Source organism: Corythoichthys intestinalis, chromosome 12 (genome assembly GCF_030265065.1).
Source record: "Corythoichthys intestinalis isolate RoL2023-P3 chromosome 12, ASM3026506v1, whole genome shotgun sequence".
In the NCBI taxonomy this organism is placed as follows: domain Eukaryota; kingdom Metazoa; phylum Chordata; class Actinopteri; order Syngnathiformes; family Syngnathidae; genus Corythoichthys; species Corythoichthys intestinalis.
In genome coordinates, this window is record NC_080406.1 from 46,489,434 (window position 1) to 46,511,856 (window position 22,423).

The following is a 22,423-nucleotide window of genomic DNA, read 5'->3' on the forward strand; positions in this document are numbered from 1 at the left end:
TTGTTTCAATTGCTCTTTAAGTCTCCTTAGGCAGAGGGTTCACTTACTTATTTTTCCCCTTCCGTGATTGTTTGCATGCTATCCTCATTAAAATATGAAAACCTTTTAATGTTTGGGTGGTTTTACTTAAAACAGGCAGTTTTTCCATCTGTGTGATTTTGACAAAGATCAGATCACATTTGATGGTGATTTAATGCAGAAATGTGAGGAATTCCAAAAGGTTGATACTTTTTCACACCACTCTACCGTTAAAGTTATAAACAAAACATGTTTTTCCTCCAAGAAAGTACTGTATGTAAACCTGAGCATTAGTAAAGGTAAACATTTAATCAATGTTGTTTTTGGTAGCCCTTTTAAATTTCGTCTTCGTCTTTTGGACGATAATACTTATTAGTGTAAGGCATATTTTAGTCACCACAAAATGTGTTTGTCTTTGTGTAATTTTAGTCGACGTTTATTAAAAATGATTATGGCTGTAAAATGATAAATGTTTACTGCAAAAATAAATAACCGAAGGTTTCCAACTATTTTGAATGAACATTGACAGACAAACACACATTGTAGTATCTACAGTGTATCACAAATGTGAGTACACCCCTCCCATTTCTGCAGATATTTAAGTATATCTTTTCATGGGACAACACTGACAAATGACACATTAACACAATGAATAGCAGTCTGTGTGCAGCTTATATAATCGAGTTAATTTATTTTCCCCTCAAAATAACTCTAAATATAGCCATTAATATCTAAACCCCTGCCAACAAAAGTGAGTACATCCCTTAGTGAAAGTTGTCAATAATAGCATACAACATGACAACTGTCAATATTTTGTGTGGCCATCACTATTATCCAGAACGGCCTTTACTCTCCTGGACATGGAGTTGACCAGAGCTTCACAGGTTGCCACTGGAATTCTCTTCCACTTCTCCATGACAACGTTGCGGAGCTGCCGGATATTTGAGACTTTGTGCACCTCCACCTTCCGCTTGAAGATCCCCCCAAAATTTTCTATTGGGTTCAAGTCTGGATACATGCTTGGCCACCACTCACCGTTACCCTTAGCCTCTTCAGTAAAGCAGTGGTCATCTTGGAGGAGGTTTGGGGTCATTGTCATGATAGAACACTGCCCTGCGACCCAGTTTATGGAGGGAGGGGATCATGCTCTGCTGCAGTATTTCACAGTACATATTGGAGTTCATGTTTCCCTCAATGGAATGTAACTCTCCAACACCTGCAGCACTCATGCAGCCCCAGACCATGGCATTCCCACCACCATGCTTGACTGTAGGCATGACACACTTACTGTATCTTTGTACTCCTCACCTGGTCGCAGCCACACATGCTTGAGACCATCAGAACCAAACAAATTTATCTTCGTCTCATCAGACCATAGGACATGGTTCCAGTAATCCATGTTGTTAACATGTCTTCAGCAAACTGTTTGCGGGCTTTCTTGTGTACTGTCTTCAGAAGAGGCTTCCTCCGAGGGTGACAGCCATGCAGACCAATTTGATGTAGAGTGCGGCGTATGGTCTGAGCACTAACAGGCTGACCCCCCGCCCCCCCCCCCCCCCCACCTCTTCAATCTCTGCAGCAATGCTGACAGCACTCCTGTGACAATCTTTCAAAGAAAACATTTGGATGTGACGCTCAGCACATGCGCTCAGCTTCTTTGGATGACCAACCTGAGGCCTATTCTGAGTGGACCCTGCTCTTTTAAAACGCTGGATGATCTTAGCCACTGTGCTGCAGCTCAGTTTCAGGGTGTTGGCAATCTTCTTGTAGCCTTGACCATCTTCATGTAGCGCAACAATACGTCTTTTAAGATCCTCAGAGAGTTCTTTGCCATGTGGTGCCATGTTGGAACTTTCAGTGACCAGTAGGAGAGAGTGTGAGAGCTGCACTACAAATTTGAACACACCTGGTCCCTATGCACACCTCGACCTAGTAACACATGACATATGGGCGGGAAAATGACAAGCAATACTCAATTTGGACATTTAGGGATGTAGTTTCTAAGGGGTGTACTCACTTTTGTTGCCAGGGGTTTAGATATTATTGCTATATTTTGAGTTATTTTGAGGGGAAATAAATTAACTCTATTATATCAGCTGCATACAGACTACTTTTCATTGTATTAAAGTGTCATTTTGTCAGTGTTGTCCCATGAAAAGATATATTTGCAGAAATGCAAGGAGTGTACTCACTTGTGATACACTGTACAAGAACAATGCCAACTTGGTGATAATACACACTCAGCAGGAAATCAGTACATTAATTTCCAATTAATTATACCCAACTGTTTGTTTAAAAAAAAAAAAAAAAAAAAAGTTTAATAAGGACGCTTTCCATTAGCATAAGGCTAACTCTAATGTGAATGCTATGCTAATGATATGAGTTGCATTTAGTGTGTGATGATCACCCAGCATAGATCTTTAAAGGCTAAAGCAAAATTGGATATTCTCTCTGTGCAAGATAAGAAAACAAATCTTACTGTGTGTGCAAGACTTGAGAGCGAGTTTGGGGTGGGGGGCGCACCACGTCACATGAGTGATATAACCAAACACTACAGGCTAACTACACATAAAATGTGTAGTTACATTATGTACATTATGAATATGTGACAGAAAGTGTTGCGCATTTTCTTCTCGTTTTATATTGTCAGACAAAAACTGGCACTCATATCATAATGTTTTAGTCTTCCAAAACACGTTTTTAGCTAATTTTCGTCTCGTCATCGTCATGAAAAAAGTGTTCGTTGACAAAATAATGTTGTCATCGTTGACGAAAACAACACAGACTTTAATAGTAAAGAAAAATGATGAAAACTACTTTCATAGCTTGCCCATATATGTTAAAGTAACAGTAACACTGCCACATTCCCATGCAAATGATTTGGAGCTTGGAATCACATGCCTCAGGTCAAAAGTTTCCAACATAATTCAATCACTGCTTTTGCAATGTTTAAATGGGCACCATGCCTTTGGCAATAATATGTGGAATAAATGCTGTGATTGCCTTCTACAGGGTGCCTTGTCATTCTGAAAATAATTCTGTTCATGGTGTTTGTTTCTAAGCTGGAATTAAAGTGGCTAGTCACTTTTTGGGAAATGATCACCCGGAGGAGGGAAAAATGGCTAAATATAGCAAACAAATCGCTGACTTGGCAACAGTGAGTCTTTTTAAACTCCTACTCTATCGCTACTTAATCTTCCCCGTGTTTGCAGAAATGTTGCCGCATGTCTATGTGAGGACACACTCTGAACTATGGAAGAACCTAAAAAAAATATTAAAAAAAAAAAAAAAAGAACGATTATCCTGAAAAATGAGTTCTAATTCATCAATAAGAAGGATTATTCTCCCAACCCTATGTCCTAGTTTTCACTGGTTTACTATCATCCATCCAACTCCATTTTCAAAAGGGCTTATCCTGATTAGGGTGAACCGGAGGCGATCTGTTTTTTTATCAATCAAGAAAAAATCTGTATTGAATGATTCACTTTAATTTCATGTATTTTGTGATAAGATACGCATGACCTGACTGAATTCGGCCCCATTTGAGAAAGAAGAAACTAGCTAGTGCCAAGCTCTCTCTGCACATGTCTACGTACACAAGCCCTTTCCTTCCTTTTCCACTCACTATGTATTCTGCCATGCAGTGTATGATGGGAATGTCTCATGTTAACCTGTTGCACCCTCGTGTAGCAACCGCATGAGCAGCCTAGGCGACCAAATGGATTACAGCAATCGTGTTATGGTTACAGAGCCCATAGCAATTACATTAGAGTTTACACAAAGTGATTTGATTGGCCTAATGCCCTGTGTGGTGTGGCTGGGTATATGACCACATAAGCACAACACCGTGTGTTGTGGACACAATATGAGATCACTCTCTTGAGGAAGCTCACGAAGGTTTGTTTTTTGAAAGACAAGACCCCTTGGTCCTTTTCCTTTTAAAAAAAAAAAAAAAACAACAACCCTTATTAGTAATTTGAATTTCATTTTTAAGAAGTCAGATTTTTAACTACTGTTATTCATTTTCTTTAAAGTCTTCAAAAGGTCAAACAGTTTTAATTTGCCCCATGGGAGTTCAGTGTACTCCCATTGTGGTTATTTATACAGTGGTACCTTGACATATGCTCGCATCGACATACGATCCTTTCGACATCCAATGTGAAATTTGACTCGACATTTTATGACATGCTCGAAATACGACAGCGTCACAATATTATAGTTTTCCCGCAAGACGGCAGCATGGCGGATTTTCTTTTTAGAGAAACCATCATGGGTCTCAAGAAGGTTTGTGCAGGTGGCGAAAAATGGAAAAAGGGGATGCTTACCATTGAAATTAAGAAGAAAATGATAGAAAATATAAACGTGGTTAGTGAAACAGCTCAACAATATGGTCGGAATATGTCTACGATCTTAACGGTCCTCAAGCAGATGTACCATTCCTCTACCTCCACCTGCCATCCCCTCCAACCTAGTCTCTAGAAGTTGAGGTGACAGAAAAAATGTTTTTTTTTGTTTTGTTTTTTTTAAATTTCAGATCTATTATTATTATTATGATTTGTATTCATAATTTATTTGTTTTTAGATGTGTAATTGTACCTACAGTATTTATTGAGGATTTAGCATACTTTAGGTTTTTGGGCTGTGGAACGAATCAATCGAATTATACTGTAATGTACAGGTAGTCCCCAGGTTACGACGTACTAGATTTACGCGATCTCATCTTTACGACGCCAGAGTCTCGTCCGCCATTTTGTCTCCAGTTGTTTTTTTGTTTTTTTTAAGTCGCATAAACAGTATCCTATTGTACCTCACAGTATCTTTTTACTTTAGTTTCTTAATATGACGTGTTCTGTCCTCACTAAACGTGAAGTTGTTCAGCTCTACAGACATCAAACAATTTTTAAAGCTTTTTACTTCCTTCACTTTTGACAATTTGTCAAGCTGTAACACATATGTACACTTATGTTCAAAACAACACGCATTTTAACAATTAAACACTTGACACAAAACAACTGGTGTTCAAACGTCCATCTAGGCCGACCAATATGTAAATTCAGTAGATTAAATTAGCCCAATTTGCCTAACAAAACTCTGCTATCTTAAATGCTACCAATGCTAACGTATTTACAATTCTTATAGCAAATTGCTCAAGTGTAACTTCACAAAATGAAGCTGTAACCAAAAAAAAAATTTGGTAACACTTTATAATAACTATCCGTTTTACTAGTTAATAGATCATTAGTAAACTGTTGATAAATGATTTATTGTTGATTTGTGAAGTATTTGTCAACAGTTTGTATTTACAGGGTGTTCCAATATGGTTGACCCCATTCTAAATGCCCATGCTAGTTGATGGATCTTAATAAAACTATATACACTTTATGTTGAAGGTCACAAGTTTTATTAGTTGAATATACAAAGAAAAGTACAAATATTTGTTGGTTCTATGGCAGATTTTCATAAATGTGCAACATGAGCGCTGCCTGCAAAATGCCTGATCAAAATGCCTTTTCTCTTGAAGTGAACGGCATTTCTTAACCTGAAAAGATAGAAATGCCAAACGTTAAACACAAAAACTTGAAACGTTTCTACACAAACTGTGTTTCAGGTTAAGAACATGTAGATTATACATTATGTAAATTACATTTTTCTTTTAAATAAGGTAGTTGGACATTGGTTTTTTTTCTTGACGGATGGGGCAAAATACTAATTTTTAAAAAGCCCTGCTACATGTGGACATTGCCCTACTAACTAAAAGAATCTTTGCTGTGTCCGCCATGTTTAATGTTGCGGGTCTGCCTGTGATAAGTAAGGCAAAAGCATGAATTTCCTGAAGGGGTAACCGACAAAATCTAAGCCTTTACTGTAGTTACTCTTTTACACACACTATCAATTTTGAGGAATACAAATGGATACCAAACATATGTTTACAGTATTTTTTTAAATAGGTCATTCTCCAAGTTGTGTTGGCTTTTATTTAAGTAAATGCACATTTTAATCAGTGAAAAAACATCATCATATGTTGTAATTGGGTAACTGCTTGATTTAAGTCAGTAATATTAAACTTTTGTGATACTTCAAGATTAATAAGACTGACTTGAAACTCACACATTATCACATCTGCAAATAGCCCCCTTTTATTTTAGCACTATGGACTGTTAAAGTGCTAACATCTTTTTGAGTTATTTGCCTTAACATTTGTTTGTGTGCATGTGTGTGTCATTCGACAATTAGATGTTCTTCAGGATTGTTGATTGTCTGAAAGAACACTTCTCTTCTTCCTTTCCTCCTCCCTTTATTAGTACCATAAATCCTCTTCTAGGCAGATTGTTATGGTCACTGTGAGTGCTATGAGCAATGGTTATTATGAGCTCCCTCCACTCTCACTGTTTTATGTGTCTCATTTGCTTTTGCCCCTCCACATGCGCTTCTTCACTTGTTCATCCCTTGCATACTGGCTTTCGGCAATGATATTGGGTCATTTTTCTGTCTTTTTGCGTGTCCATGTTTTCACTTTGGTCTTCTGTTTTCTCTGTTACTTTCAAGCTGGTTTATACATACAGTTACATTCTGGTTTATATTCAAAGATACAATGTGTGATGTTTCTCCCAATTGCCACATTTGTCTCTTAAATCGAAAACATTATTATTAGCTCCTAATTGCTTTATTTCATTTTTTATTAAATATTTATTTTTGTTACTGTTTTTTTTGTTTGTTTGTTTGTTTCTTTGATTCTAGATCACTATCCCGACAGACACAGAGACACAATTTTGGTGATTCTCCATACCGCTTGCCCTGAGGAGTTTTGCCATTTGATGTTTCATTATATCCGAGTAAAAAATGTTTTCGGCTTCTTTCTGCAGGGCCCAGAGCACTGTGTGAAATGCATCAATTTTAAAGATGGGCCTAACTGTGTGGAAAAGTGCCCGGATGGACTGCAAGGCGCAAACAGTTTTATCTTTAAGTACGCTGAAAGCAACAATGAATGTCATCCATGCCATGCCAACTGTACACAAGGGTGAGTTATGAAAAATGTCTATAGGACTATATGCTCATGTGTACTTTTGCAAATGCTGAGACACCAGTATCAAATGACTAAATATGATACCAATGGAGCCAAGTAGACTTCATGAGAAGTGTCTTCTTACATGTTAATTATTGCTGCAGTGATTCATTTCTTTGAATTCTCCTACTGTGTGTCTAACATAAACTTATATGATGACATATTTCAAGACTAGAGCAATAAATAGAGATGTAAAGGAGAAAATGAGACAGAGGAGGCAAAGAATAGAAGGGATCGGTCACGTTTCTCTCCATCACTCACTAGCCAGTCAGCTCTACATGCAATATTCAGCACTGGTTGGTGAGACAAAATTTGGTATTTTACTCCACAGGGAGCGTGTGTCATTCGAGTGTGTTATTTCCCCTTTCCTGAGTGACATCCCCCAGCTCACCGGAGCATAACAATGTAGTCGTAAATGGAAAACACCAGGCTGACACTTTGTCACAGGTACAGCTTCATAAGCAGCTCTCCCTCTCAAGAAGACAAGCCAGGGGATTTAAAGGGAACAGACAAAATCACAGACAAGAAGCAGGACAAAACAATGTCCTTTATTTTTTAACCCTTTCATGCAATCCATTTTTTATGTACACATACGGGCTTACCAAAGGTAAAATGATAAACACACCTGTTGACAACAGCAAATCAAATCTGAGGATTAAGTGAGCATGCAATGTAGTGTTTGCTAAATGTGACTTCAACGGTTTGTAGTGTGAAATGCATTGCATTTTATGGTGGTGTATTTTGTTAACCTCCCATTTCATGTACTTTTTTTCCCTCATTTGTAGGTGCACTGGACCAAGACTTCAAGATTGTATTGGGTGGATGGACAGGTAAAATATTGCATTTTCTTTCCTATTCATTTTCAGAGCCTAATCATGATGTACGGTATTTTTCAGACTATAATTTGCAGTTTTGCAGACATATACTCTGGAGCGACTTATGTGTGAAATTATTAACACATTATTATATCATTTCACATGTTATTTTGGTGTTTTGGAGTGACACTGATGGTTTGGTAAACTTGTTAGCATGTTCTTTATGCTATAGTTATCTGAATAACTCTTAATAGCTATGTTACGTTAACATTCCAGCCACGTTCGCATTTTGTTGTTCATGCATCATGTAACATTATCATACTGTACACTTATTCAGCATGTTGTTCTCTATTGTTTTTTTATTTTAAATTGCCTTTCAAGATGACATATCTGTTCTATGTGTTGGATTTGATCAAGTAAACTAACACTCCGGTGCGACTAATAGTCCGAAAAATACAGTACTGTTGTGACAGGAAAAAATATACAACTACACACATTTCCAACAGTTAGGATCATATTTAATAGGTTATTAATTGGTTAATCTCTTTTACCAACCAGCAGAACCTGCATCAACACTTTTTGCTGGGGACGGGACATTAATAAGATATAATAGATTGGATGAACAGGGGTCAGGGCTACATTTCTCCCAAATATGCTGCTGTATTTCCGACGTGAAAATTAAAAATGTTAGAATTCTTATTTTCATGGGAGAAGTCATTTTTCAAAATGGGGGAATTCCCCCTAGCTTCATATAAAGGAAATTCGCAGTTTGCAATTTTTTTGGGGGGGGGGAGATACTACTTAACCTATACATGGAACTAACTACATGTTAGCCTACATTGTCCTTCACCAGAAGAGTAATACATTGCTTTAATTGTTTGTCTCTTTCATCTTCTGCTCCCTTATTTTCATCTCTAAAGTGTATCAGTGGGTTGAGCAATTATGGGAAAAAAAATCTGGATAAGGATTAATTAAACTTTTTACCCTGATTATGATTAATGTATGATTATCTGAAAAATGTCTGCATAGCCTGCAAATAAAAATATGTATATTTAAATAATGTAGAAAATGAATACATACATTTTAATTAATGAATGAATGCACTAATAGATATTTGGTTTCAAAAGTGTAGGTCAACATGCTCATTTTTTTTTGTTTTTTTGTTTTTTGTGACTGTCAACACTTTCCTGTGAAATACAGAATGGGACCTCCCTCTCCAAGCAGCTTCTTGCTCATGATTTGCTGGTGCTAGAGTTTCCAGCAGAGTTCACCACATTTCTCACGGTTTAATTAACGTTAACAGTAGAAAACATATACAGGAGGACACTTCTCTCTAAGCAGCTTCCTACTCAAGTTTTGCAGGTTAACAAGTTCACACTTTAATCCTATGCTAACTCTGATGCAGGACGGGCCTTCAGTAGCAAAATTAGGGTGTGTTCCTCAGTTTTTTTTACATTACTTAAAGTGGCTGTTGCTGGTAAAAAAAAAATATAATAATAATAATAATAACCCTCCTCTTTTTAAGAGGAGGAGGAGGAGGCGACATGTTGACCTGTATTTCTGTTGGGGTTGTGTGAGTGTGCAGTGTCTGTAGGAGAGGGGTCTAGTCATCGGCCAATCAAACGTGCGTTTGAGGGGGGGGGGGGGGGGGGGATGGACCAACACATTCAGCAAGTGAACAGGGGTAAATGTAAGTCTGAACATCATGAAAATGATTCACTGAATAATGGTAGGGTCAATTCAATTCTATCCTTACAACATATGGGAAGACGATCTATATATATATATATATATATATATATATATATATATATACAGGGTGACCCAAAAAAAAGTTTACACTCAGTTGACTTCTTGTTTAAAAGCCATTGAAACATATCTAAATAGGTTGTCATGCTTAAGTGATTCATTAAGGTCACTAAATGCAGTTGGTAATCTCTCGTCTCTACAATTCCTGTGCTTCTGCTGAAAATGAAGAAAACTTTAGCTGTACCTGAATTGCTGCGTGTCGGTCTGACACCTACTGAGATTGCAGCAAATCTGAGAATATCCAGATGTGCAGTCTACAAAGTTAAAAAGAAGCTGAAAGATACTGGAACAGCCTCACGAAAACCTGGGTCTAGAAAACCCGATCTGTGCGGACCAAAAAGTTGATTGACAAGGTGATATGTGGCCACCCCAGAGTCCAGATCTCAATCCCCTGGATTATAGCATATGGGCAACTGTGGAGGACAGTGCCTGTAAGAAGCCACAAACTTCTGTGGCAGCCTTGGAGAGGCCCATTGTTAGATCTTGGGAAAAGATGACAGCATCCTACATAAAGAAGACCCGTCAAGCGTTCCGCAGGCGCCTGGAGGCTGTTGTGACACTTAAGGGAGGACACATTGAAAAGTAGAGTGTACTGTACATGTTCTTTACAATAATGTATAATTTGTGATTAAATTCTAATTCTAAACTGAATAAACATGGCATTTAAGTTGTATTATGGCAGTGTAAACTTTTTTTGGGTCACCCTGTGTATATATATATATAAAATATATAACTGAAGTCATTAAAAGTTGGTGGGGACAATTTGAGCATCCTGAAAAGTTGGTAGTGTTATGTCCCTACCATCCCTATGCAAACCTACGCCCTTGCATCCGCATGACTTTTTTATTTAAGTTTTGTCAAAGTCTGGAGACCCCAGAGTCAACCTCCAAACGTGATCGAGAACAACCGAGCCATGATCCTGTGGGACTTCCAGATCCAGACAGACAAACTGGTGATGGCCAACCAGCCTGACACAGTGGTGGTGGATAAACATCAGAAGACAGCAGTAGTGATATAGTGGGGCAAATAAGTATTTAGTTAACCACTAATTGTGCAAGTTCTCCCACATGAAAATATTAGAGAGGCCTGTAATTGTCAACATTGGTAAATCTCAACCATGAGAGACAGAATGTGGAAAAAAAAACAGAAAATCACATTGTTTGATTTTTAAAGAATTTATTTGCAAATCATGGTGGAAAATAAGTATTTGGTCAATGCCAAAAGTTCATCTCAATACTTTGTTATGTACCCTTTGTTGGCAATAACGGAGGCCAAAAATTTTCTGTAACTCTTCACAAGCTTTTCACACACTGTTGCTGGTATTTTGGCCTATTCCTCCATGCAGATCTCCTCTAGAGCAGTGATGTTTTGGGGCTGTCGTTGGGCAACACGGACTTTCAACTCCCTTCACAGATTTTCTATGGGGTTGAAATCTGGAGACTGGCTAGGCCACTCCAAGACCTTGAAATGCTTCTTACGAAGCTACTCCTTTGTTGCCCTGGCTGTGTGTTTGGGAACATTGTCATGCTGAAATACCCAGCCACGTCTCATCTTCAATGCCCTTGCTGATGGAAGGAGATTTTCACTCAAAATCTCTCGATACATGGCCCCATTCATTCTTTCCTTTACACAGATCAGTTGTCCTGGTCCCTTTGCAGAAAAACAGCCCCAAAGCATGATGTCTCCACCCCCATGCTTCACAGTGGGTATGGTGTTCTTCGGATGCAATTCAGTATTCTTTCTCCTCCAAACACGAGAACCTGTGTTTCTATCAAAAAGTTCTATTTTGGTTTCATCTGACAATAGCGCATTCTCCCAGTCCTCTTCTGGATCATCCAAATGCTCGCTAGCGTACCGTAGACGGGCCTGGACGTGTACTGGCTTTAGGAGGGGGACAAGTCTGGCAGTGCAGGATTTGAGTCCCTGGCAGTGCGTTGTATTACTGATAGTAACCTTTGTTACTAAGGTCCCAGCTCTCTAGGTTGTTCACTAGGTCCCCTCGTGTGATAATGGGATTTTTGCTCACCGTTTTTGTTATCATTTTGACGCCACGGGGTGAGATCTTGCATGGAGCCCAGATTGAGGAAGATTATCAGTGGTCTTGTATGTCTTCCATTTTCTAATAATTTCTCCCACAGTTGATTTCTTTACACCGAGCGTTTAACCTATTGCAGATTCAGTCTTCCCAGCCTGGTGCAGGTCTACAATTTTGTCTCTGGTGTCCTTCGACAGCTCTTTGGTCTTGGCCATAGTGGAGTTTGGCATGTGACTGACTGACTGAGTGTGGACAGGTGTCTTTTATACCGATAATGAATTAAAACACGTGCCATTAATACTGGTAACGAGTGGAGCCTTGTTAGACCTCGTTAGAAGAAGTTAGAACTCTTTTGACAGCCAGAAATATTGCTTCTTTGTAAGTGACCAAATACTTATTTTCCACTCCAATTTGGAAATAAATTCTTTAAAAATCAAACCATGTGATTTTCTGGGGGGCTTTTTTGTTGTTTTTTCCCACATTCTGTCTCATGGTTGAGGTTTACCCGTGTTGACAATTACAGGCCTCGCTAATCTTATCAAGTAGGAGAACTTGCACAATTGGTGGTTGACTAAATACTTATTTGCCCCACTGTATATGTAGCAATCCCGAGCGATAGCAACATCAGGAAAAAAAAGAACACGAAACGCTGGAGAAATATCAAGGGTTGAAGGAAGAATTGGAGAAAATGTGGGGAGTGAAGGCAACAGTGGTGCTAGTAGTGATCGGGACACTAGGGGCAGTAACCTCCAAGCTGGGTGCATCTGGGTGCATCTTTTTATAATTTTTTTTTTGTTTTTTTTCTTTTTTTTTAAAAGAAACATAAAATCGATTCACATAATTTTCTTTTGCGGGGAAAAAAACAAGCATAGTTAGCTTGCTCTTTCAGTGCCATTGACAATGATAGATCATGTGGCTGTTTTCATTCTTCTGAAGTAAATTGAAATTAGTTTGTCACTAGTAGATACCCAATCCATTTGAATTGGTGCAAGGCTTCCAAGTTTGAAACTACTAGATGTCTCTCGCTGTCATTTGCAGCCGATGAGTTAAGTTAAACTTCATTGAGCTACGAATTTGCAAATGTGTCTGTATTAGCACTCCCATATTTTAGAGAACATCCCCCCAGTGTAGTGTTTTGTATACTGTAGCTCGATTTCCATTTTCCTGTTCGTTCAGTCACCATGTGTCTCAGTATGTATTTTGGCAGCTTCTTTACTGAAGAATAATCAGCCTTCTCTTAAGGTCAATTGATGGTGAAGTAGATAACCAAAAATCCAGCAAAAGCTTCAGAGAATTGATCCGAATCTACACTTTTCTCCTCAACACGGCGTCACCGCTAACAGGATAAAGGAGCCGCAGCAGAATGTAGCCCAGCTCACCTGTTGGGCAGATCAGCTCTTATCAGATCTCTGATAGCAGTTGTGGTGATACATTAAATGTCCAGCTCACCCAGCAGCTTGGGTGTCACACATCTTGTAAATCCGCTGCCTGTTGGCAGCAGTGCCTTTTGAGCTTGATTTGAAGCTGCTTATCAGACGTTCATTATAACAATAGGCCAATATTTCACTGAAGGGACTTGCACGTTTGATTAAGCTGTCACTCAATTGACTTAAATACACGTCTCTCAGTTTCATGTTTGTCTATGGCAAGAAAAGATTACAAATTAAAGCAGTATAGGTACACCATAGATTGAAACCAATAACCACTACTGTTTACACAGTATTATCTGCAATAGTGACACCTAGCATCTATTTATCTTGATAAGTTCCTGCATTCATCGTCTATAAAGGTCTCCAACAAAACTCCTCTGTTTCTCCCCCATCTGGTAAACAAATAGCGGGTGGTGTCCCTAGCTGTGATTATCATCACAATAGCCACATTTTCACAATGCAGATGCCGGTGATTGTTGTCATTCCATTCCACAATGAAGCAACTGATAGCAGATGAGCACAGAAGATACAGTACGTAGCTGCATAAGCTCCGTAAATAACAGGTCATCATAGCGGCAGGATTTTGTGGAACTCACCGGTAATGGATACAGACTTGCATGCCTTTAAATTGTCTTTCCTTTGTGCCCAATTTTAGTTTTTGCAAAAAAGCCATCAGAATACAGTTTAAAAGACACAAATTGCTTCATCTTTTATAGGACAGTCATTGAACTCATTGGTTGCCATTGACGGCGCTAGACGTCCAATTCATTTTGACTGGGAGGGCCGAACGAACAAATACCTAGTGCAATAGGGTTTAATTGTGTATACTAAAAAACTAAACAATATGGCTCTCTTCCTTTTTGTATTTTCCAAAATGCAACTGGATTAGGACTTGTTGTTAGAGCAGTCCCGTACTTTTAGCTTGTCATTTTTGTTCAATAGAAACAGCTGCTTTTCCATACATACTGTAATCTTTTCAACCTCTAACATCGCTCCAACTTTTCTTATCTCCCAGTGGCGATGCTTCATCCATTCTAATGACTGACATCATGTTTCCTCCTTCTCTTCCCCTTCACTTTATTGTCCTCAGAACCCCTTTGATCGCAGCAGGGGTGATCGGCAGCCTCTTCATGGTGGTTATCATTGTGCTGAGTGTGGCGGTGTCTGTGCGTCGGAACAACATTAAGAAGAAGAGGGCTCTTCGTCGCTTCCTGGAGACGGAGGTGAGTAAGGTACTTAATGGAAAAATAAACAGATTCAGACTGGAGCAATTTTCACACACTTTTGTCAAAAGTTACTTTGTAGTAAACATACAATGGTACAAAATAGTATCTGAACATTTTTGGAATTTCTCACATTTCTGCATAAAATCACCATCCAATGTGTTCTGGTCATTGTCAAAATCACACAGATAAAAAACAGTGTCTGCCTGAACTAAAACTACCCAAATATTTATAGGTTTTCATATTTTAATGAGGATAGTATGCAAACAATGATAGAAGGGGGAATAATAAATAAGTTACCCATCATATTTAATATTTTCTGCCCCCCCACCCTTTGGCAGTAACTTCAACCAGACATTGCCTGTAGCTGCAGATCAGTCTGGCACATCAATCAGGACTAATGTTGGTCCATTCTTCTCTACAAAACTGCTAGAAATCCATCAAATCCCTGGGAGGATTGGCATGAATCGCTGTCTTTAATTCATGTCACAGCATTGCAATGGGGTTTAAGTCTGGACTTTGACTTGGTTACTCCAGAACGTGTATTTTGTTCTTCTGAAACTATTCTGAAGTTGATTTACTTCTGTGTTTTCCATCCATCCTCTTTTTAGCTTCAACTGTCTGACAGATAGCCTCAGGATTTTCTGCAAAACATCCTGACAAACGTTTGAATTCGTTCTTCCATTAATTATTGCAAGTTGTCTAGGCCCCGAGGCAGCAAAACAGCCCCAAATGATGATGCTCCCTCCACTATGCTTCACAGTGGGGATGAGATGTTGATGTTGGTGAGCTGTTCCATTTTTCCTCCACACATGACGTTGTGTGTTACTTCCAAACATGACGTTGTGTGTTACTTCCAAACAATACAACTCTGGTTTTATCTGTCCACAAAATATTTTGCCAAAACTTCTGTGGAGTGTCCAAGTTCCTTTTTGCAAACATTAAACGGGCAACAAAGTTTTTTTTCAGACAACAGTGGCTTCCTCCGTGAAGTCCTCCCAAGAACACCATTCATGGCAGTAGTTTTACATATAGTTGATGTGTGAACAAAGATATTGGACTGTGCCAGTGATTTATGTAAGTCTTTAGCAGACACTCTAGGGTTCTTTTTTACCTCTTAATATTCTGCGCTGAACTCTTGGCGTCATCTTTGGTGGACGGCTACTCCTAGGGAGAAAAGCAACAGTGCCAAACTCTCTTCATTTGAGACAGCTTCTCTGTCGAGTGATTAACATCCAGACTTTTAGAGATGGTTTTGTATCCGTTCCTAGCTTTATACAAATTAACAATCCTCTATCGCAGGTCTTCAGACAGCTCTTTTGACCGAGCCATGATGCACATCAGACAAAGCTTTTCATCAAGACAATTCTTACCTGGTGTGTATTATGGTGTGCAGGACAGCTACTCATCAGTGATTGGGCACACAACTGACTTAAATTGTTAGGTAAAAATTGGCTTTAATTGCACTTTAAGTCACCTTAGGTAGAGGGTTCACTTACTTCGTTTTCACCCCTTCTGTCATTGTTTGCACGCTATCCTCATCCAAATATGAAAACCTAAAGTTTGTGTGGTTTTAGTTAAAGCATACACTGTTTTTACATCTGTGTGATTTTAACAAAGATCAGATCACATTTGATGGTGATTTTATGCAGAAATGTGAGAAATTCCAAAAGGTTCAGATACCTTTTCATACCACTCTAGTATTGTAAAAGTAAAACGCAAAAACAGAGTGTTAGATATTTTGACGAGGGATGTCACGTGATGGAGGCCTGGCAGTTATGGCAGGTAGTCCCCGGGTTACGATGTACCCGACTTATGTTATTTCAATTTTATGACGGCAAAGTCTTTTTTTTTTTTTTTTTTTTTTTTTTTTTTTTTTTTTTTTTTTTTTTATGATGAATGTTTTTATTTTGGCGCAGGACGCGTAGAGCAGGTACCCGTATTGGCACGCGAGTAAGAGTGCATATACACACGAAGAAGAACGTATTTGCGCACAGGCACGCGCACACACGAGGAAGAGTGCATTTGTTCCAACGAAGAAGTCCCACAGCCGAGTGAGAGAGAGGGGAAAGACTGCAAGCTTATTTGTGGCTTTTAAAGCATCCACGGAGGCAACACCTGTATATAACACATTTTATATTGATTATTGTGCATTTTCAATTGTGGTCAAGTACTTGACGCGAGTGTATGTGATATTTTTGGTGATGTGCGGACACTAAATGATGCAAGCTAATCGTTTATGTTGATTGTTATTGTGGTATCAGCAGCTAGTTATAAACACAAATATAAATTCCCGTTATTGAAGATGAAAAAGATTTAATTTCATTTTTATTTTAATTTCATGCTGCAAGTGTTGATGGCATGAGCAACTGAATAAAGACAGCAAACCACACGGTTGTTTGTTATCGTCATTTCGGAGCTTAGCTTGCTCTCTAGTTATGGCTTAACGCCAACGTCTTGGCAAGGACGGTACAATGCTGCACATGTTTACATGTTTACATACATGTTTTTGGATAGTTTTTTTTAGATTTAGGGTGTATTTAAGGGTACTTAAAGGGTTAATTCCGACTTACGCGGGATTTCGGGTTACGTAGCCACCGTAGGAATGGAACTCGTTCGTAACCCGGGGACTACCTGTATAATTATCTTTATGTAATGTTTGTGTGCTTCCAAGACTTTGAGTGAGTAAACTAAAAAAATATCTGTATAGTTTAAAGCAGGGGTCCCCAACCTTTTTTGCACCACGGACCGGTGTTATTTGGGTCTTTTTTTCACGGCCCGGTGTTCTGACAAATTTTGCAACTCATCAAAAATTTCAACGATGCGGTTCTGCGCATGCGCATAACGTTAAACATAGGCGCAAAATGTGCAAATGCAGCGATTCCAAAGTAAACACTACAAACTTTCTTGAAAGAAAGGAATATTAACTTACGTTTGATCGTGGACTTGTAGAAAAGTTCTCCTCAGATACATCCTGCCATGTAAGCTGCACACAACAACTTCACACCAATCTCACCATTAACGACTTCGCCTTGTCGTTAAATATTAATTAAGAAGCCTGCTTCACAAAGATACGATGTTGGAAATTGTAGCAAGGTTTTCAATGCTCTTGTAGCGATGTCAGGATATTCCAGAATGACTTTAATCCAGAACCTCGGTAGAGTTGTTGTCTCAAATGTACGTTTAATAAGGTCACCGTCATTTACAATCTCTACAAGTTGATCTTCCTGTTGCTCAGACATGCTCGAATCACTCGGTTATTCACAAACGGGTCACGAATTCACTCCTTCGCAGTTCATGGGTCTTCGAGGTTGTAGGCTTGTCAGGTGCCCTTTTCGCCGTAAAAATATCTCCAAAGACGTCTGTTTTCCAGTCATCTTCGCTCGTGTGGGGGCTAATTATTTCCGAGAACAAATGTGCTGCGCCCCCGGCCTAGCAATACGTTATTATCGAGGACAAGCGCACATAGATATTTTATATACACAAACAAGATGTACTGCTAGCAGTCCAATCAGTGGATTTCTATGACGACATTCTAATCTATCCCGTAGTATATATCTAGAGTAGACAGGGATATTGGTGTGTTAAACAGGGGCACAGGGTTAATTTGGCCAGAATGCGGTCGTTATTAAATTATTATTTCTGTGCGGCCCGGTAGCAAATGCGCCACGGACCGGTACCGGTCCGCAGCCCGGCAGATGGGGACCCCTGGTTTAAAGCACATTGCATATGGCTACTGTGGAGGCAGAAAAGTGCTACAAACTTTGGTACAGGATTTCTTTTAGCTATCTGAATAATACAATGCTTTTAGAATCAGGGATGGAGCGGTAACATTAGTAGTGGAGGACTTTTCTGCTCATGTTACACCAGAAAAAGTACAGTACAGTAGTATACAGCACATTTATTAGCCCACATTGAAAAATTAGCTCTGGTTTGACACATTTTGTGCTTTTTGTGGTGTCTTGTGCAACTCACATGAAAATTGGCAACATTATTGAACATTACCGTAACATTTTCTATGATAACCCCTTATTATGGTTGACGTAAAGACACTCTTGTGGCATTTTACCCAGTTAGTTGTGGCATTTTACCCAGTTAGTAGACTCCAAGCGCACAGAAATTCTGTGTGGATACTTTATTCTCAAGAGGTGGAGATTGATGGGAGAGTGGATAATGGCAGACATAGTCAAAGAAAAGCAGGTGGTTGGAGGAGAAGTGGGCAGGGAGTTGGGCGCAGCTGAACTTGCAGAAAGTTGAGGAGGAAAGCAGGCAGGCATGTAATGATCCACTGGTTTAGAACAAATGAGGGAGAAACTGAGAATATTCCACGTGACTTCATCAAGGTCGCTGTAGTGTCAGGGATTGAAAGACAAAGTGCAACAGTTATAAATAAAGCAGGTGATGAGCTGCAGAATTAAAAAAAATATTTAAAGTACAGATGCTTTAGTCTAAACTTTTCTTTTCACTCATTTGTGTGTAAAATAAGTGATAATGCTGACTCATCAGAAGTCCTCAGCTTTGTCTATGTGAACTTTCAAGGACTAGTCATAACAATGCTCAATAAAATATCAATTATGTGTGTTTATTTTGTTCTCGAACTAACATTTTGTGGACTAGACTGCTGGTTTGAACGTTTTTTCTAGTTCAACAATGTGTTCGCTCTTGCATTTTAACCCAGTTTTTAAAAAATCCTGATATTTAGCATTTCAGCACCACAATTTAGAGTGAGGCGATAGACAGTTCCTACTATGTTGAACGGCCACAACATTGCTGGACAGCTCCTTGCAGTGCAGCTCCTTGCAGTGAGTGAGAGCGTTTGTTTGTATGAGATTGCTTGTTTGTTTGTGTGTATTTTTGTGTGTCTGTGTGGGTGTGTGTTGTCTTCCTCCCTCCAGATGCTGATTTATTTTTTCCATTTCAATGAAGAATTGCTATTGTTTTTAATCAAACTGTAACAACCACGAGCTGGAGGGAAACAGGCTGCCCACCCAAGTCTGGCTGATTTACACTCTCTGATTATCTTCGCCCTCCCTCCACGCTCTTGGTTCTTCTAGTATTTTCCTAATCCTCCTCATATTGCATCCGTTTTTTATGCTTTTTCTTTTCTAAGCAAGTCGGCTTCTTTCCTGTTGTTTTATCTCTATAAGGGTCCTTTCTTCTTTCTCTAATTTCCTCCCTCAGCTATTTATAGTTCTACTGTACTTAAGAATTGATGATGTACAGTATCAGTATGAATTTAAAGTGTTTTTTTTATTTTTTTTGTAGCACTTTATTTTTTATGTCAGCTTGTCCCTTTGGTATTAATACATATAGTGTTGGTGGAAAATCCATATCATACTCCAGAGTACTGACCAGTCACTGTAATAAATGTTTTGTTTTGTTTGTTTTTTCTTAGCTGGTCGAACCCTTGACACCCAGTGGGACAGCACCCAATCAAGCTCAACTCCGAATCCTGAAAGAAACAGAACTCAAAAGAGTCAAAATCCTCGGTTCAGGTGCCTTTGGGACTGTGTACAAGGTAAAACTAGACCTCTGGCTAAGCAGCTAAATTCAAATCATTGCCATATTTGTCATGTACATATGGGACCTCTTCTACCTAATAAATAAATGTCATCACTCTGTCTCTTCTAATCATAGCACCTACCCTGCAAATTTAAGTTAAATAGGCCAATTTGTTATCATGGCGTCCCAAGATTCCTTTGACCTCAATACCCCAAAATTTAACCCACTGGTGCGTAGTGGTCACCAAAGTGGACAGCTGCTGAAATCTACCTTTCTCTTTAATGAATGGGTTTCTATGGTGTAACTGCAAAGCAACCTCAAGAGTGCTCTCTGCTGCCATACTATATTGAAGTCAATTCAGTGGTCAGTTGGTGTAACTGCTTGTTAATATCCTCTGAATCCAAGATAGCCAACAACCTGCCAGGCTGCCACCTGATGCAACTACAACTGGAATATGCTGTCAATACTTCTATGCCCGAAGAGCTACAGTGGTAAAAATAAATAAATAAATAAATAAATACATACATACATAAATAAATACATAAATAAACATGATATACATTAACATCTAGGGAAAGATAATATATTTTTAGAATATGAAATATTTATAGAAATTTTTGATTAACCGTGTATCCAATGAAGTGCACATCATGCATTCCCCAGTATATTTTTGAACGCGTTACATAATCGTGTCTCTGTTTTTATGACTTTTTTAGTGATGAGTAGCTGCCAGACAACAACAGAGACATTGGTGCTTAGGTGTAGGAGTCACAACTAGAAGCTCATTGTTTTTTGTTTTTTTTCTTGGTTTTTTTTTTTTTGTTTTGATTTTTTTCAGGCCTATGCATTGTGCCTATAAAGTGGTATGAAAAAGTATCCGAACATTTTGAAATGTCTCACATTTCTGCATAAAATCAACATCAAATGTGATCTTTGTTAAAATCACACAAATGAAAAAACAGTGTCGCTTTAATTTAAACCACCCAAATATTTATAGGTTTTCATGTTTTAATAAGGATAGTATGACAACAATGACAGAAGGGGGGAAAAATAAGTAAGTGAACAATCACATTTAATATTTTGTGCCCCCCCTTAGGGTGCAATAACTTCAACCAGACACTTCCTGTACCTGCAGATCAGTCTGGCACATCGATCAGGACTAATCTTGGCCCTTTCTTCTCTACAAAACTGCTGTAGTTCAGTCAGATTCCTGGGATGTCTGGCATGAATCACTGTCTGTCTTTAGGTCATGCCACAGCATCTCAATGGGGTTCAAGTCTGGACTTGGCCACTCCAGAACGTGTATTTTGTTATTCTGAAACTATTCTGAAGTTGATTTACTTCTGTGTTTTAGATCATTGTCTTGTTGCAGCATTCATCCTCTTTTTAGCTTCAACTGTCTGACAGACAGACTCAGGTTTTCCTGCAAAACATCCTGATAAACTTTTGAATTCATTCTTCCATTAAGGATTGCAATTTGTCCATGCAGTTGACAGTTGTTCTATCATTGTTTGCATGCTATCATCATTACAATATGAATCCTATGAATGTTTGGGGTTTTAGTTAAAACAGTGTATTTTCATCTGTGTGATTTTGACTAATATCAGATCACATTTGATGGTGATTTTATGCAGAAATGTGAGAAATTCCAAAAGGTTCAGATGCTTTTTCATACCACTGTAGAGTTGAAAGTGTTGAAATTTCCCCCCAAAAATGTTGAAATATTTATCAAAGCACAAAAGAAATCAAGGGTTTCTATATTCACAATAGAACACAAAACTTATTTCATTTTTTTATATTAAATTCATTCTTTTGTGGAATGTGCAGGTGCACGGAGTCCACTGGATTGGACATGTGTGCAACTTTGTGAAAAAAAATCATACTTTTAAAAAATAAAAAAATGAACATTATTTTCATGTTTGAATAAAAACACATCAGAAAAAAAATCTTGACCAAGGATTTCATAATTCATGGATCAGAGGGTTAATCACATCTTCAGTTTCATATTACAAACACATCATGTAAATTTGATAACTTAAGAATGAATAATCGGATGATTATCTTGAACACAAACACAACACACAAACAGACATGTCGATGCATCTTAAATGAAACAATTGTGTAAAACTAAATATAAATTATCAATTTGTTTTATGAACATTAGTGTTGACTGTTGTAAAAATGTAAACTTGAAATCATGCATTTGACTGCAGTTTTTTTCTGTGTGTGGTAAAATCCAACCACCATGATGAAACCTGCAGGTAAAATATAATAATATTTACCTCGTCCTGTATTCTGTGGACTGACTTGACTTGAAATCTGTGGCAAATTCTGCTAAAGCTTGATTACGGATTCATGGGGGGTACTATACTTAATGAATTAAAATGAAAAGTTTTGGAAAATTTAAAAACAAGCCAATAAAATGACAATTATTATTGTGTGAGTAGACGGTAAAAACAAATGATAGCACCCCATTTAGAACAATTAAGCATTGTGAATCGTTATGAGCTTGTTAAAATACTAAGGAA

At 38.4% G+C, this 22,423-nt stretch overlaps 1 protein-coding gene across 1 annotated transcript in view; it reads left to right on the top strand.

Moving 5' to 3' along the window:
• LOC130927226 (receptor tyrosine-protein kinase erbB-4-like) overlaps positions 1-22,423 on the top strand; it is a 453,841-nt gene that overhangs the window by 343,245 nt on the left and 88,173 nt on the right. Inside the window, exons 15-18 of the mRNA XM_057852903.1 lie at positions 6,882-7,036; positions 7,867-7,911; positions 14,261-14,393; positions 19,789-19,911. Coding sequence (XP_057708886.1) covers positions 6,882-7,036; positions 7,867-7,911; positions 14,261-14,393; positions 19,789-19,911 — 456 coding nt within the window. The remainder of the gene's footprint in view (positions 1-6,881; positions 7,037-7,866; positions 7,912-14,260; positions 14,394-19,788; positions 19,912-22,423) is intronic.